Raw genomic sequence first — 18,294 nt, 5'->3', positions numbered from 1 at the left:
CATCGTGTCGTGTCCGATCGATTTTAACCGTTCCAAGAAGGGGAGGACCATCATCCCGATATATGCATAGCCTCGAGAACAAAGCAGTGATATGGTGACTTGCTCATCCAAACTCCAAACATCCTCCTGTGCCGTTCGCAATAAGACGCCCAATAACTATCTGCACTGTATTGGAAAGGCCAACAACAAGTCCACATACCATTTCCACCCTAGCTTCTTCACATTGGGCGGGGGAATGTAACATTAATTTGCAGCCCCAACTTTGTGTGACGCCAGTGTCTGACGCCTCCCCGCATCAGGTGATTATACCGTTCGATGAAGTGTGAAATCTTGCCATCCACACATACCTACCACCACCCGCTTCTCCACTCGCAAACACGTGCGGAAATTTCCATCCTCCGGAGCAATTTCAAATCACGTTTTACGCTAGCACGCAGCCATTGCTGAACCGGCTGCTGAATGGCTGCGTACTGCGCGCAGCCACGCTTTACCTTAGTATCGTCTTTGAGTAGATGTTCGGCAGAAGGAAGGCGCTTCAATTGAAATAACGACACACACACACATACACACAATTAGTGAAATTCTGATGCGGTGAGCAAAATCGTACCATGCGAAGATTCAGAACGGGATGCCAACAAGAGGCCCCGCGTCGCCTTTAATTACTAATGCTTAAACGGCTGATTTCGGCGTCAGTGTCAATGGAAGGGTGGCAAGGTGGTTTGATTTGACGCAGCGCCGCCAAAACTTTCCAGACATTCCAGCGAAAGCGACGAACGAGATAAACCGCAACTTCAACGTTGGGGTGGGGAAAATAAAGGGAAAGTGTTTCAATTCCACTGTGGAGTCGCGCGAACGCGACCGGATGCAATAGTCTGCCGGAAGTTCCGGCATGGGAGCAGATACTGGAGGAAAGGAGGGCCCACGTGGCCAGAAATTCGCCAACAATACAGGAGCGAGAATTCGATATTAGACTAATTCGCTTTTCCATTCACTTCGAGTAAAAAGGAACCACACTAGCCATGTGTAAGGACTCGTTGGAGGAAATCACAAAGTTATTGCTCCATTCTACGATAGAATGTGCCCTTGTCTCATCAAATACATTCTATTCGACCTCTATAGCGAACTCCTATCTCCCTCAGTTTGTTGGGATTCTTCCCTGAATCACCCGGCACCAGAAGGCAACGAAGGACGTCCGTTCGTTCGTGTCTGATGATTGTTTGCACAGATGCAAATTAAACAGAAAAAAATGCACCCACCCACGGTTAAAGACAGACAAGTTAAATGATTTGCCTTTCAACGAGCGAAATGTTCCCTCTTTCGTCGAATTTCGTACCAGTTTCGTCAAACCAGTAGAAAGAAATGTACTTTTGGGGCAGAGCACATCTATTTTAATTTTGAATTTCGAAACACATTCCCAGATTAGGTTGGGGGGAACGCTGTTCTGCGTTCTGTGAAGGACTGTGAAAGGAGCGTTGGTTTTACTTTGGTTTAATTTAAGAATTTTGTTTATAAAAATAGTGGGTTGTAAGAGCGTAGGGACGCGTTGGCGTGCTCTGTCCTATTTTGGCGTTTTGATTTATCTCACAATTTTGCATATCAATTTTAAATGTTGAAAATACTCTATTGAGCACTAAATGACACTGAGATAATATTAAAAACACACCTTATATTCTACTTCTATACCTTCGCAATTGAGAGCAGTCGGGCAAAACGATTCCGACCGGAAGGATAATATTTACACACATCGAATTGCGCTGACTTGCTCTACTTAATGTACCAGATGCAAATCGGTCCGCCATTACACTCCTGTCACCAAAACGGCAGCTACAGCGATATGGCGGTAATGCTACTTATTCCCTACTTATACCCATACTCTATCATGCGATATGCAGTCAAAAACAAAACAAATAAAACAAAACCTCAACTCTCTTCACACTCTTACGAGAAGCGCTGGTTTTAGAGTCACCGAGGAGAAAGGATGGGAATATGTTTGTCTTGGCAGTGGTTGACACTGGATTGACTGCTGGCTGATAGCGCATTGCACACTGGCAAAAGCGTACTACGTACATCATCTCCTGCCCCGCACATTGCTGCACATAGTGACGGCACCTCCGAAAATACGAGGGGAACGCACAAGAATTGTCCTTCTTCGGGGCAACCGATGTCACCAGTCAACCAGCCACCAGTCGGTTCTGTCCTAAAAAGAAAGCAAAACCCAAACTGCATTAGTGCGCCAAGGCGATGGCAAGGCAAGGGAAACGACTTGACTCAATTTACCCAAACTCGCTCATCTCCATTGCATTTCGTTTTTCTGCTTCTCTCTTGTAGGGACGTTTAGATTCCATTTTCGACAGTTTTTGGCACTTATTTGTTTGCACATTTCAAACACACGACGCTGCGTTCACTTGAAGCTTCGAGCGTTGGGGCTCCGAACGTATGGAAATATACATATAAAAATGGGGACATTTGAAAAATTTGTTTAAACAAGTACGTTTTGCTTCTAATAGGATCATTCCCACGCTCTCCAGTTTGATTCCAGTTGTGAATTGCTCGGTGTCAATTTCGTTCTTAGAATAATCCCTCCGACGAGCAGGCATCGTATGCTTCATGGCTCTGGTCTTTTCATAAAAGCAGGTCAACAAAGTTTGATTGCGGAACAAGTTTATCGATAAGTATCAACATGACAACACACAGAGAGAGAAAGAAATTCTACGCCAAAAGGAGCTTAGCCGAACAAAGAACCAACAAAGGGTGGAGGAGAGATGGCAAACCTTCTTATCCTGACAATAGCCCATTGAACGGTCCCAAGTACAGTTAGTCCGTACGATTCCGTCTCACACGTACAACAAAGACACACACACACACACACACACACACACACACACACACACACACACACACACACACACACACACACACACACACACACACACACACACACACACACACACACACACACACACACACACACACACACACACACACACACACACACACACACACACACACACACACACACACACACACACACACACACACACACACACACACACACACACACACACACACACACACACACACACACACACACACACACACACACACACACACACACACACACACACACACACACACACACACACACACACACACACACACACACACACACACACACACACACACACACACACACACACACACACACACACACACACACACACACACACACACACACACACACACACACACACACACACACACACACACACACACACACACACACACACACACACACACACACACACACGTCTAACATCCTTTCGCAAGAGATCACCTTTGAAGAGATGCCTCGGAATCGGGTCGGATTTTCCCTGCACATCAGTCCACCCCGGTTTTTTCTCGGTGCATCGCCATTTCGGATGCTTTTACCCCATCGCCACACCTGACCAAACCCTTTCCAGAGAAACTCAAAATGTACTTCCATAGCAGTTGGTTTGAAAATAGAAATAAAAATGCTTTACGAGGGGTTAGAGAGAGATTTTACGACAAGTCAAAGCCGAGCCAGTAGTGCCTTTTCATTCACCTTTTTTCTCCAATTCTCCTACTTAAGGACATCATCCATCAACAGAGATGTGTGTGTGTGTCCTCGCATGTGGGATGTGGTTGGGTGGGAAAGCTTTACACCAGTTTTAGCAATTCCAACATCATCCACATTGCCCACTGTGCTCCTAGTAGTTACTCCTGATGCTGCTTAGCTATTCAGCTGCCTTCATTCGTACCGGTCTCGTTGGCTTGAAATCGTGATCTCATCTAAAGTGCATCCCATCTCCAAAGGCGGTGGTGCACAATAGTTGATGCATTTTTATTCGCACACCACACAACGGCGGTTAAGTGTGGGTGTGTGTGTGCGGTCGGGCTTTGTTGTCATACGATCTCTCCTCCACGTGTGGGGTGGTGTTTGTTGCGAACTAAACAACAATTCTCAACACAAAACGTGCACAAAACAACCAACAATAAATCGAATTTGTGCGGAAGTATCACAAAAGTTTTTGAAGTAGCTATGACCCTGTTGATTCAATTATATGGTACGGGTTGAGGAGGGTTGTTGATGATGCTGGTACACAAGTAGGAAAGTTTGGTTGCAATAATATCCTACCTTTGGCGGACTTCAAGCTGTGCTGTCACTGTGCACACACCTTCCAGCAGCTCCATTATCTTCAAAGAGATTTCTTGAGCTAGTCTCTTTGTCTTTCGCCGTACCACACACATTGGGAGTATGAACAAATATGCTTCTCCACTGCGTCCAGACACTAGGCAAACGCAAACATCGGAGTGAGTGACATCGACGACTATAAGTGTCACTATATAACATTTGAGAGTTTCGAAACGATTCGTCGGGCGATATCTGAGGATGGAACGGAAAAAGAGAATATTAAAAGTGTCCAAAACCAACCTTTCGAGCTGAGCACACGTACCGAACATCAACGAAATCGGGTTGCTCGGATGGGGCAGTCATGTCCAAAATGTCTTCTTTCGTACGGAGGATCCAAGTGGCGAGTGACAGCGGTGCCAGGATGATACTCCCCCCCCCCCCCCCACACACACACACACACACACGGTCTTCGTGAAAGAAATCCGCTTTGTCCGTTCCGTTCAAGTAGTGTTTAACTTATTCCCGCCATGTGCAAGCTTCTTGCCAACTTCCGTTCAACATTAGATCGGTTCTACTTCTCCTTCTCCTTCTTTATTGCTCTCTATTTGCACACCTGTGTGTTGGTTTCCCTTTTCGGCCATTTCAGTATCCTCCAAATATTTCCAAATAAAAAAAGGGAGGGGGGGGAGGGGGTCAGTCGAACCCCCCTCCCCATCATACTGTAATATCTTCTTTTTAGCAGGTGGACGAAAGATTTTCTTGGCTTTTTAGGTTAGGCACTTGTGAAACACATGGCACACCTAGATGAGAGTCGTGATGGTAATATCCAAACTCTTTTAATTTTCGTATCTTGGAGGTGAACATGGCTGTGGAGCGTCTTCAAAGGGTAGAAGTATGTAGCTCCTTTTGTTTTAGAAAAATTACTGAGAACTATGTATATTAAAACCTCTCCTAGCTAAGTGGATAAGAATATATTATATTGATACCAGAGCATACAGGAGGTATTGTTATTTTGAAGTAGCTTTGCCCCCCTTTTATCTATTTAGCAATCTTATCGAATCTTAACGAAAACCCTTGTCTTTTGTGCCTCCTGCTGGGCAGAAATTAAATCCTATTGGTCATCATATCAGTGAAGTGTCATTACACGTACACAGTGAACTTGATCGATTTATGGCAAGTTATTGCAATTAGAAAAAAATGCTAGTGGAATAGAGATCACTTAATTCCACTGTTGGTTTATGCATCGCATCCAAGCGTATGCAATGAACTTTTGAGAATAAAATCTGCTTTTTGGAGCAACTATTTCAATTGCAACAATGCAATGACTTGAGATTTGGAATTTGGAAACTAACGACGCAAGGCACATTCGCAAAACTTACATCTAAACACTTTCCTAGAACTGTTTGGAAAGCTCATTTTTCCCCTATCATTAATGACTGTATCGTCGTCTGTAACGTCTTCACAGAATAAAAAGGCAGAATCCTTCTGCTCTAGATAGGTTAAGGCAGAATCCTTCATCATCGTGTGTGTGGTACCTGTACCACTGTTCCTTTGCATGTTGAATGGTGAAAAACGTTTGAGGCCTGCCGTTACGATCCTCGGCGAACAACATTCTAGTTAGCGTTAATCTAATCAGAAAATAGAGAGAAACATGCGTAACACTCTACAATTAGAGCATTTCACTGCGCTATATTTACCTGCACAGCTGGTCAGATAGTAAAGGATCAATTCAAACAACAGTCGGCTAATTCGAGGGTCCTCGATGCAGCAAAATCTCAGCACCGTACGCTCCACCATCAGCTGATGGATGATGTCGGTGAGGAAAATCCGGTACGACAGCTGGCGATGGTCGTTCTCCTGCACCGTTGCTCCTTCCAATCCATCCGCCACCGCACAGTATCCCTTCATAGCGACGAACAGCTCCAGATACTCGACGGACGACGGTACATCGGGGAAGGATGCGAGTTCGGCCGCGACCCGCCGGAATGCTGTAACCGCTTCGGCGCCACCGATTTTCCACAGATCGCGCACCAAGCCGCACTCGTACCGGTGGTACTTCCGGTACGCCTCGGTCAAACACGCCACCGAGCAGAACATGGCCACCGTGCAGCCTTCGCACGGGATGAAGGTAAACAGCCGCCGACTGTGGCAATAGTTGCACCGCGCGTACAGATGCTCGTACTCGACCACGGCCAGCCCGTGCAGATGCGGGCCCAACTTCGTCGACAGTTCCTCCGCGCCGTTTGCTGCCGTCGGCTGTTTCTTCTCCTGCTGCTGCCAGTTGCGCTCGGCGGACCGGTGGCCGTTCTTTTGCTTCCGCGCGTTGATCGTCCGGACGCGCTGCAGCGCATGCTGGGCGCGTGCTTCACGCGCTGCCAGCTTGGGCAGAAAGCGGACCGGATAGTTGGACGCGCGGGCCAGGCGCACGTTCGCCACGCAGTCCTCGTACTGGTGCAGCTCCATGCAGACGATCGACCGGTTCGCGTACGCTATGCCCCGGTCGACCGAGTTCAGCTCCGTGTGGGCGATGCTTGCGTTGAAGTACTTCAGCGCCTCGATGTAATTGCACACCCGCGGGTGGTACAGGGCGGTACCTTGCGCGCGGTACGCCAGGGCCGCCACGTGCCCCTTCACGTCGGGCGCCAGATTCAGCTGGTCGCGGATGCCACCGCTGCGCACCAGGATAATGATTTGGTCGACAAAACGCTCCCGCACGCGCTGCGCGTCCGCGCTGGTGGTGCAGCTGGCCAAACAGCAGCTCAACGCATGCTCGGCGAGGTACTTTATTTGGCTTTGCCACAGTTTTTCGAACGGCGCGAGCAGATTGCATTTTCCGGCCAGCTTAAGATCCATGGCGCTTGGGGTGGGGAAGGAGGCACCACCTGAAGTAAAAGGAAGCCGGCAAAGGGAAGGTTGGTAAGCGTTTTCTTTCCACACTGCTCATACCCAGTGGCCGTATTTACACTTTAAAAAAATGCACTTACCGTACGCTAATTGCACAAAACGAGTGATTTAGGGCACCGATTTCATCAGTTCCACTCAAACGCTCAAAACGTGGCCACATTTGCTGGAGGAGTGCTTTTGAACGCTCAAAATACCGGATTATACTGCGTCATTGCAATGTTGACGTTTCTCGGACGCCCGTTTGACAGCATTTAAATTGTCCGTTACGCTGGTGGCGTGTTCAGGGCGGTTGCACAGCTCTTTTCCAGATTTTGCTCTGCAAACGTGTGGCTTTTTGATTCGATTTTAGTGCAGATGGTGCTAAGTGGGATATATCTCGAAAGCGTATCCGCAGATGATCAATTATATCCCGAATCCAAGACCTTATGGAATCAGAGCATGGCAAAATGCTTTAGAGGAGCTTGGTACAGAATTTCTTTTTCAAGTAAATTGATTCTTATCCATCGTTTTTCCAATTTTGTTCATGTTCCAGCGAAACCTAAGGTTCGATTAATGATCCTGTCTATATTTTGAAGATTACCATAGAATCTACTTTGTAAAGCTTTCAGCAATGGCGCCACAGATGGCAATCGTGATGCAATAGCGAGCTTCTAAAAACACAATAGGTGGGATAAATTGAAAAAAAGCCGAACTACTTCGTTTTCTATGAACAGGATAAAAGTGTCAAGACAGGGGTTTGAGTTAAGTTCGATGGAGAATTAATATTTATTTCTATTCGTAAAAAATCAATTTAATCCTAACGGGTTATTCGTACTCCCTTTTTCGTAAGATTTTATCTTGTGTCGATACGAAATTTCTAAATAATGTAACCCTCTAATGTTTCAGCAAGACGTCCCTTCTATGGCGCCCAATTGTTACGTTCGAAAACAAATTCTAATTCAACCTTCTAAAAAGGAGTCGTGCCCTCTGCTCCCTTTTCCTCTTTCGATCATGGTGCAATTCTATAGCACAGCTGCTCTCTCTTTCTCTCTATCTTAACCCTCCTTTCACTACACAACATTAAAGCCCATACCGGCACATCGATATCCACGATGTGTAGGTGTGAAGTATCTGATAGCAGTGTATCAGCTGGTTCATCGAGACGACACTAACACTGGTCGGATAGTTGCGTCCCGCCGAGTTCATGTAGTCCTGCAGCAGTGGCAACCATTTGAATGCCTCTTCCTCACTCTGCACCATCAATCTAGCGTATATGCTGCCCGTTAGCATGAACTCTACCGGGCTGGAGTACTTATCAACGAAGGTTAGCAACGAACCATAGTCCTTTACGCAGGCTTCGCACTCGCAGGTGAATCTGTACAGCTGCTTCAAGATTTTCTGCCGCTGCTTGCGCGGTATCATCCAGTGGTGCACGCTGAAAGATGGTTAGTGGTTTTGTGTGGTGAAAACCGTTAAAGCATTATTCCTGTCAACCTCACCATCAACCGTAACTTACTCGTAATGGTCAAAAAGCTGCCCACCGTCGGCGATCTGTCGCGTCACGACCAGGGCGCACCGTCCGTCGCGCATCGTGATGCGCTTCACGTTCGGTGCGCAGGAATGGTTCAGCATGCTCAGCAGCGGAAAGCAGGCGATGGCATACTCATCCGGCTCGTAAACGTCCTGCTCCGCCAGGTAGTCCATGTAGTGCAGAAACTGATGATTCACGATCGTGCTTTGCAGATGGTGGAGCAACAGGTTAAGCAGCGTCTTGCGCAGGATCGGATCCGCACCGCACACCTGCGCCGCGGGGGTGCGCTTGAGCAGCAGCTTGTGCGTGATCATTGCCACCAGCACGTTCAGGGCGAAATCTTTCCGGGCACGCTTCCGCTGGTTGGTGGCCAGGCTGTAGACCGTTTCGTACACCGTCCTCGGTGACGCTGCGCGCCAGTCCATCTCAAACGCGTTCACTTTAGACACGTCCAGGTGGCTCAAATGTGCCCGCAGCGCCTCCAGATCGTGGTCGAAGCTGGCCAGCGCTATCGCAACGGTGCGCACCGCCAGCGCGAGATACTCCGTGCCGATGGTGCGCATGTCGTTCAGGATGGGACATTCGTAGCGGTGGTACTGTTGCCAGGCCGTGCGCAAACACTTCTGGCTGCAGTACATGGCGATCGTGCACTCTTCGCACGGGATGAGCAGAAACGGTTCCTCGGCGTGGCAGAAGGCGCACCGGACGCGCTTCATGTGGTCGCTCAGCACCGTTGCGTACGGTTTTTCAACCATTACCACATCGCCTACCCGAAGCTGGCGGGTAGCCACCACGTGCCGACCGTACTGCTGGTTGTTGCACAGCTGCAGATCCGCCACCCGCTGCGGCACCGTCGGGTGAGCTGGGTGGCTCAGCTTCAACTCCTGCGCGTGCTGGTCCTCCGGTACCATGGGGTCGTCTGCAAAACGGCGCGCTGCTTCGGCACTCGCCTGCATACTCTGGGCCGCGACTTCACGCATCGTCAGCTTGCCCATCAGCGCAGCCGGGTAGTTTGATTCGCGCGCAAGCCGTACGTTGGCCAGACAATCTTCATACCGGCCCAGCTGCAGGCAGACGGCCGCCCGGTTGCCGTACCCGATCGCTCGCACTTCCGAGCCCTTCGGCGAGTGCGCAATGCTTTCGTTGTAGTAGACGGTGGCAGCGATGTACTTTCGCTCCCGCTTGTGGAACAGCTCGTTCCCCTTGGTACGCAGGACCGCCGCACGGGCTTCGTCCTTCAGGTCGGGGTGCAGAAAAAGCCGCTCGCGGTACGGGTAGGACCGCAAGTAGGTGCCGATTTCGTGAAGCAGCAGCTGTACCACACTGTAATTATTGTCGGACTTTTTTTTATCCGCCTCTTCCAGCTTGCCCTTGATCGTACTTTCCCACATTTCCTGGAACAGGCCAGTGACGGTGGGCATATGCACACGTTCCATAAGTAAGTATTTATTGGCCATTAAAAAGCGGTAGAGCTCTGTGTGGATATAAAAAGCCAAATTATAATCGATCACTACACCTTCGATGCTGATAAGATGTTTTCTTACCAGAGAGCCGTTTTCTATTTCACAACCGACACGTCGAGAGTTTTTCGCTGGAATGTTTTGGTAGTGATGCTTTGCGATGTTTGCGCACTGCTCAAAATGGCTGCTCTTCGGGCGACAAGCGCGCGAGTGACATCCGTCGTTTGGACAACAATTTAATTGTTCAGTTGGAAAGTTGCTGTTTTGGTTCGATTTTCGAGGGAAAAGTGACTGGTTTTCTCGTTTGCTACCAAATTATGCGATGAAACGGGACAAATAGAATCATATCGAATTAAACTATGCAATGTAAACTATGTTGATGTAAAATAATAATTATCATGTCTTGTTTAGGGCACGGACACCGCTCTGCCGCATGCAATGTAGTGATGTGCAAAGTATAAAGAAAATCCGGAGTTGAATCCATTCCGGCTAAAAAGAACTTCGGATCCGATTCTGGAGGGTAGTTTAGATCATAACTCTACTGAGACGTATCGGAATCGTAATCTATCGGAATTGGGTGGTATTGGAATCGGTCGGTACCAGGTGGATTCGGAGCTGGTGTAACGAGCAAAATGTTTTTTTTTTTTTTTTTTTTTTTTTTTTTTTTTTTTTTTTTATGAAAATGGCGAAAACACAACAATGTAGGCAGTAAAGAGGCCTATGAGCCGCTTTAAGCAGATCACTGGTCTGTTCTAGATGGGTTCAGCCGACTCCAATCGACTTCGATACTCATCGGTTCCAAATAATTCCGGCCAATTTCGACTCCAGCCGACACTGACGCCCAATGATTCTTTCTAATTCGGACTCCGGCCTACTTTGACTCCAGCCGACTCTGACTTCTGACGGTTCAACTTTAGAGCCGGCAACGAATCAATGGCTCCACACAAACGGTTCAATGGTCTTAATGTGCAAGTAGAATTTGGCATGCAATGTTTACAAAGCCCATTGGCGGGTAGCGGACTTAAAAATAAAAATAAAATAAACTCGCGCATCAACTCTCAACGTTTTTAAAGCACAAAAGAGTTGTTGTGCCACAAGCCACAATGGAATGCAATCTCACCAAAATAATTTGCTTTGTTTTCTTCGGTACGGTCCTCCTGAGCCATTCCGTGCTGCATCTAGCGAGCAATGCGCTCAGTAAATTAAATAGTACACAATTCATCAGTCCCCGCTCACTCCCCTGCTTCGGCTTACGGCTTAGCTAAGCCCTTGGTCGTAAGAAATTCGCTCCCTGTATTGGTGGTGCGATTGGAATCGAAGCAAATCGGATTAAATTCCTGTCGTGTCCGCAGTAGTATCTAGGGAGGGGGCCCATGATGATGCTTGTAACACTATCCGCTCCATATGGTTTGCTGCTGCGAGTGGTGGCGGCTGTTGGAGTCGATTAAGCAAGTCTTTCGAAACCGAAGTAAGACCGAGGGAAGGGCAAAAGGAAAATAATAGAAATCCCGAAGAGAAAATTATCTTACCCTTAAGGACCGGCTTTTCCAATCGCAGCCAGAGAAACGGAGCTGGCTGGCCGGTTGTCTTCGCTGTGGTCGGTCGCTGCGTGGGGGAAGTGTTTTCTTTTCCTCGACACAACACATTCCCCGGCTGTGAGAGATTACCGACCGTCCGACCGGACTGACTGTGCGGTTTTTGGGAAGGTGGCAAAGGAAAGACCTACGAAAAGGGAGCGAGAACTTTGGGAGACGCATCACGGATTGACTTAGGGAGGGAATGCATGCTTTGGAATTAAAATCCCTATCCTCGCTTCCACCTCCTCCTTACCGGGTTTTCACACCCGCACACGCCAAAATGGCACACTTGACCTGAAGGGACCGTAATCAGTAGTCAAGCACCCAAAAATGGGAAACGGAAATCCTTAATGAAAGGGTTCGTTGCTGCTAGTTGGTACCCGGGCAAGCAGCCCTTAACGAGCAGTGTAAGGGATAGGGGAAATCCCGTTTTCTCTAGCAAACCATTCGCATTCCCGAAGTTTGTGTGTGTGTTCTGGCGTCTTAAGCCAACCATAAGCTAACGCAAAGCATCGCAAGGTGTTGGGTACGAAACAATCATTTAATTTTCTGCCCCTCCCCTCCAAAAACCACGACAGCAACAACGCAACAACGACCACTATGTAGGGTGCGACCGGGTCCGGTGGACAGCATCCGTTGTGGAAAAGGGCATCACGCTCGCCTCCGACCCACCACTCCCTAGTGCTGGTGATGAATAAGTGATGAATGGTTTTTTGTTTCTTCCTGTGCCACTCGAAACGGTGCACCACCGTTGGTGCATCATCATCATCATCATCATCATCAGCAGCAGCATGTGCCGCTAGCATCAAAAGAAGTACGTCTGTGTCTTTGTGCACGATAAGCCATGTTTCTTTCTCCATGTTTTGTTTTGGCACGATGAAGTGTAATAGCATCAAAGTGTTTTGCAATCGGAGGGAAATGGCACTTGCTAATCCCGGGAGATTAGAGTGGACAATTTGGTTGCATGAAAGGTGGTATGAAGCATAAAGGAGATATGTGTTCTTGTGTAGCATTGGGAGTAAATTATTTATTGTTTGAATAGCGTTAAGCTTTACTTCAAAAGCGAGAGATGACACAAAATAAGATAGAACAACTGGATTAATTTAGAAGAAATGATGTTTGCAGGACAGTCTGCTTCCGAGTTACGCAAATTTGGAGATTCAAGAATTCTAGAGATAGGATCAAATTCTTCTGATTCCATACATCAATGAATGAATTTAAAGTGAGCGGCCAGTACATTAAAATCTCCAGTGTACCAAATTTCACTAAAAAGAAAGAAAATTGCGTATTTTCTGTCCGAAGCACATTAATTAATTAATTTACGGTCTGAAACGGAACTTACGCGAACGTTCACTGATGTAGTGATGAGGAAAATGAAGTTTTTGTCGGAATCGATTCCGGCTAGCTCCGCAGTTTTCTGGAATCGATTCCGGATAGTAGGTCCGGAATCAGTTTCCGGAATCGACTCCGGAATCGGCTCCGGAATAGGAATCGGTTCCGGAATCGACTCCGGAATCGGATCCGGAATAAGAATCGGTTCCAGAATCGACTCCGGAATCGGCTCCGGAATCGGAATTGGTTCCGGAATCGACTCTGGAATCGGCTCCGGAATCGAAGTCGGCTCTCGAATCGGAAATGGCTCATAAATTAGAATCGGCTACCAAACGGAGTCAGTTTCGGCATCGCCATAAAAAAAGGCGTTTGGGTCCAATCATACTACGTATTGATAACCGCAAAAATCCAAATTTACTTGTAAAAGATCCATTCTCATGGAGATTCCCTGACTGATTTCGTACCGGAGTCAACTTCGGAATCGGCTCCGGAGCCAACTCCGGAATCGGCTCCGGAATCGACTCCGGAATCGGCTTCGGAATCGGCTCCGGAATCGGCTCCGGAATCGGCTCGGGAATCGGCTCCGGAATCGACTCCGGAATCGGCTCCGGAATCGGAATCGATTCCAGCATCGGAATCGGCTCCGGAATTGATTCTGAACACGGAATCGGAATCGGGTAGGTCCGATTCCGAGCTCCCACCACTACACTGATGCCTTCGGTGGCGCTTTAACTGGCTCACTTAATTGAACGTACATCTATAAGAAGATTACAATTATGAGATATTACTAATGTACAATGCCATTGGAATGTGTGGAAGTGAAGAAGGCCAATGACCCTTGTTGCTAAAGACAACTAAATGATGACTGCAAAGGTGTAATCATAAGTGTTGTTAAATCTCGAATCATTTCGATTTTTATTAATTTACTTAAATTTAATCTTTGTGTATTATGATAATCTGTATATATATATATACTGCAAAAATATATAAATTTGGTGAGACACTGTATTTTTGATGCAAACTGAACGGTGATACAAACGCGAATCAAACTCTTGCTTTTATTGCAACGCATCGGGCTTTGGCCTTCATGGCCATCGCCAAGACTGCCATCCAAGAACTAAAAGAGGAAGAAATTGTCACAAAGAAGAACAAAGATTGCATTGCTTCCCATACAAAAGCCTTCCCATGAACCGGGAACTGTTCCGATTTCATCCCATCGATAAACGTGCTGACAAGTGTCCACAAGTGACAGCAGACTGGGTTTGGTCGATATGGAGAGCCATCTTCGCCACCGGTGGGATTAGCTCACCGTACGATACCAATTCTGCAGCCTACGCACGCATCACACCAGATCGGGTGTGCGATGCTACCAGTGCGATAGGCCTCCAGGCGTTCGAGTCTATCGTGGGCTTTTGCTGCACGACGTTCAAGAAGCAGAGGTGCAATATTTTTTCTTTCTTTTTTGCGTACCCACTATCGTTGATATGAGTTTCCTGAGCGTGACGATTTCTTGATATCGTCAACCGACCACAGCTCATACGGTACCTTTTGGCAACGGAATCCGTACACCGGCGATGCGTGTGCGGATGCACCATGAAGCGCCCACGTGCGTGCTGCAGCTAAGGAAAGGCAATCTCTCAGCGCAATTCCCGTCCCTGCTGTGTGTTTGTGGATGGAAGAGATACGGTACAAGAGTTGCCTTCTTTCTTCACTTGCTTGTTGGTACGAAATCATGCGGTGCTGTAAGAAATACAGAAAAAAAGTCTGCCACGAACGAGTTGTTCTCCCAAACCGCGAGATAACAAGTGCAGTGACAAGCGACAACTTCACTATCGAAAAGGGTGGTGACGTTGAGAAATTGTGATTCTCACACTTTTTGGGGGATTCCCTTTGGCCGTAGTAACAAAACTGGATGAGCTGCAATCATTAGATTGATACGCTGGCCGTGCGCGTGTTTTGGTTGTTGTAGGGGATTTCTTTTCTGTATGCTACACTTTATTATTAGCGAAGTATGTGGCTCATAAGGCGTGAAGGCTATTTTAAATTTATAATTAACCTCGCTGAACCCATCGTGCGACGAAACATTGTAATGGTGATAAGTTTCCTACTTCCTATATCTTGCTCGAAGTTCTGCTTCTTCTCCGCTACAATAGTATAAAACGAAGCTGCATTTGTCACTGTTTAGCATTATTCCATCATGTATGTCTTTAAAGTGCCGTTGTGCCTTGGGTTGATAGTGTTTTCCCCCCGCGGTGCACGGTGACGAACTAGATGTCACCGAATCGACCCTCGAAGGGTTTGAATATCAAACCTTAATAGCAAAACTGGACTATTTGCAGCACAAGTTTACCGAGATGGACTTTGCGATAAAGGATGAACGAAAGGCCATCGACGAGAAGCTAGAACATCAGAAGAACGTGTCGGAATGGATACTGTCGATCATGAACCAGCAGAGCCAAACGCTTCGTCATAATCTATCCGAGGTTACGGGGGCCATCAGTACGCTAAACCAGAGGATGGTTAGCAATTTCATGGCTTTGCACATTCAGTCGAATGAAATACTCACAGTGCAGATCGCCAACGCTAATTACGAACGGCTGCGGAAGGATGTTCAAATGCTCCTATCAAACCAAGACCTCGCTCAGTTTATGATCAGTTCAGGCTTTAATCTTCGCAGTGTTTCGTTTCAATCGTGCAAGAAGACCCCATCGAAGAGATCGGGCAAGTACTTAATGCAGCCTACTGAAAACGATGAGCCATTCATAGGATATTGCGAACAGACTAGTTTCGGAGGGTGATGGCTTGTGTTTCAGTATCGGTTTAACGGATCGCTAGATTTTTACCGCGACTGGGCCGAGAATCGAGATGGGTTTGGCATTGTGGATGGAGAATTTTGGCTCGGCTTGGAGCACTTGCATCGGATTACTAGAGCCCGAAAACACGAACTGTTGGTAGAGCTGAAAGATTTTGATGGAAATTACGTGTACGCTCGGTATGGTGAGTTCGAGATCGGCAGTGGAGTAGGACAATATCAGTTAAACAAGCTGGGAACGTACACAGGAACGGCAGGAGACTCATTGACGTACCATAAGGGGATGAAGATCGAGACAATGACAATATAAGTGGAAACTGTGCCACCAGTTGGCAGGGCGCATGGTGGTATGGAAATTGTTATAATTCAAATCTAAATGGTGTTTATATGAATAGTACAGATGCAAAATCTATGAACTGGTATGACTACAAATCAACCTTTATGGGTTTAGCGTACTCAAGAATATTGATTCGCGAAAAGTAACGCAGTTTACATCAATAAAGTAAAATACACAACTTCAGATAACATCACACGACCAAAAACAGCTCCCTAAGTGACTGATACGGAGAACCGCATAAATTGGCATTGTGCATATGTTATCGCACTTTGTAAGACCGCATTCATAAAAACAAAGCAGAAAAAAGATTGCAAAAAAAAATAATCTACTTGGTTTGATGTGCTGAACCCGTGGATAAAAGGAAGCTACATATGCTTTGCCTGCTCAGTTTCATTCCATTCCTCGGTTCTTAGGTTCTAGCTGACCATGATCGTAACTAAAGTGTTCTTGTGCTTTGTGGTAGTTTTGCTTTCTGCACTGAAAGTGTTTGGTGTCGAGGAAAATGGCACAAAACCTTCCTTCACCGGGTTCGGTTTCGAAATAATAATGGCCAAGTTGGAATTCCTTCAGTACAAGCTGATCGAGATGGAATCTGCCATGAAGGAAGATCGAGAGACGATCGAACAGAAGCTGTGTTTTACTTCTGGCTTAAATCTTCGGAGTGTTTTGTTTCCATCGTGCAAGAAGAACCCATCGAAGAGATCGGGCAAGTACTTTATACAGCCTACTGAAAACGACGAACCATTCCTGGGATACTGTGAGCAGACTGCTTTCGGTGGAGGTTGGCTTGTGTTCCAGCATCGTTACGACGGATCGGTGGACTTTTACCGCAATTGGACAGAGTACCGGAACGGTTTCGGAAGCGTCGATGGAGAGATTTGGCTTGGCTTGCAACACTTGCATCAGATTACTTCAGAACGAAAGCATGAGCTGCTTGTGGAGCTGAAAGACTTCGAAGGAAACTACAAGTACGCACGGTATAGTGAGTTCGAGATCGGCAGTGAGGCGGAGCAATATTCGTTAAAGAAGCTGGGATCGTATACAGGAACGGCAGGTGACTCATTGACGTACCATAAGGGTATGAAGTTTACAACCAAAGATAGGGACAATGATGAAAGTAGAAGTATGAATGGTGCTGAGAAATATGAGGGAGCTTGGTGGTACAAGGAATTTCACCTGTCCAATCTTAATGGACGTTATAAGAATGCTTGGGACTTTAAAAGCATGTTCTGGTACAACTATAAATTAAAATCTATTGGTTTAGCATACTCAAGAATGTTGATTCGGGAAACATAACCGATAAGGCGCTGTTGTTAGAAACAATATTTTACAATAGTAAAACAGAAGCGTCTTTTGCTAAACCAAGTGTTTCATTGCATGTATTAGTGAGAAAATATATAATATGTTGTAGCATGCACATGCACATGCTATACTGTTTTCAATCAGTTCACACACATTTCTTATTACACTTAATAAACACAAAATTGTCAACACAACACAACACACAAAAAGACCAAATTCCAACCACTCAAGATACCAACACAACCCAAACCACATAAATAACCTTACGTCAGGAATTGTAAGTCAGCAGAAAAACCCTTATCCAAAAACACTTAAAACACACAAGCGACACACAACCCCGGAGGTGCGAAAAAACCTTACCCAGCACAAAACGCTTCAAGTGGGTAAAGCGTAAAAACACAGCATTGCATAATAGCAACCAACAGTTAATAAATAATAAATAATTAATGATACGGCCAACCAGGCCGTCCTTACGAGAAATAAAAAAAAAAAGTTAATAAATAATGAAATAGGAGACACCGTACCTCGTGTGTACAAACAGAACCGTAAGCGTAGGAAACAAAACACCGCGTAAGCGTCAGAACCAAGAACTGACCTTACATAATAAGCACAACCATATGTAAACTCAAAACTTGACATTCAGCATAATTGACACAAAATAGAAAGTAAAGTAAAACCAAATCTAACTAAAAGGAAATGAATCGTATAAATAAAGATGTAAGATGAGACCGAGAGCTGCTCAGTTACACACAGTACGCACAGTGACACGGTTCAGTGGAGCCGTTTAAGTCTTATCGTAATTCGCACAAACAACACAAATATGTTAAATTAATTCATTGTGTCCACTCGTTACCTGGAGCCCTGATGGCTCCCAGTGATCATCCGAAACTAATGCTTTGTTTTTGAC

At 46.4% G+C, this 18,294-nt stretch overlaps 2 protein-coding genes and 1 pseudogene across 2 annotated transcripts; 2 read left to right on the top strand and 1 right to left on the bottom strand.

The window, feature by feature from the left end:
* Positions 1-7,798: 7,798 nt before the first annotated feature.
* Positions 7,799-10,293, bottom strand: LOC120959489 (SET and MYND domain-containing protein 4-like). The gene is made up of 3 exons (XM_040382925.2): positions 10,112-10,293; positions 8,553-10,041; positions 7,799-8,471 (listed from the first exon to the last, which is right to left on the bottom strand). Exons 2-3 carry the CDS (start codon positions 10,022-10,024, stop codon positions 8,117-8,119), a joined length of 1,827 nt encoding a protein of 608 aa, XP_040238859.2. The 5' UTR covers positions 10,025-10,041; positions 10,112-10,293; the 3' UTR covers positions 7,799-8,116.
* A 4,879-nt stretch (positions 10,294-15,172) lies between these two features.
* Positions 15,173-16,247, top strand: LOC120959669 (microfibril-associated glycoprotein 4-like; annotated as a pseudogene).
* Positions 16,248-16,405: 158 nt separating this feature from the next.
* Positions 16,406-18,121, top strand: LOC120958905 (ficolin-2-like). The gene has a single exon (XM_040381971.2). The coding sequence runs from the start codon at positions 16,512-16,514 to the stop codon at positions 17,379-17,381; it is 870 nt and encodes a 289-aa protein (XP_040237905.2). The 5' UTR covers positions 16,406-16,511; the 3' UTR covers positions 17,382-18,121.
* Positions 18,122-18,294: the final 173 nt, after the last annotated feature.

The sequence above is a fragment of the Anopheles coluzzii genome, chromosome 3 (genome assembly GCF_943734685.1).
Source record: "Anopheles coluzzii chromosome 3, AcolN3, whole genome shotgun sequence".
Classification (NCBI taxonomy): Eukaryota; Metazoa; Arthropoda; class Insecta; order Diptera; family Culicidae; genus Anopheles; species Anopheles coluzzii.
Note: the sequence above shows the minus strand (reverse complement) of the source record. Positions and strands in the feature narration are given on the sequence as shown.

What these genes read in the sequence shown, in the direction of transcription:
- LOC120959489 (XM_040382925.2), bottom strand. Translation starts at nt 10,024, where the DNA reads ATGGCCAATAAATACTTACTTATGGAACGTGTGCATATGCCCACCGTC. An exon ending in CAGCTTTTTGACCATTACGA is followed by an intron (nt 8,472 to 8,552) that starts GTAAGTTACGGT and finishes ACCATCTTTCAG; the next exon opens with CGTGCACCACTGGATGATAC.
- LOC120958905 (XM_040381971.2), top strand. Translation starts at nt 16,512, where the DNA reads ATGATCGTAACTAAAGTGTTCTTGTGCTTTGTGGTAGTTTTGCTTTCT.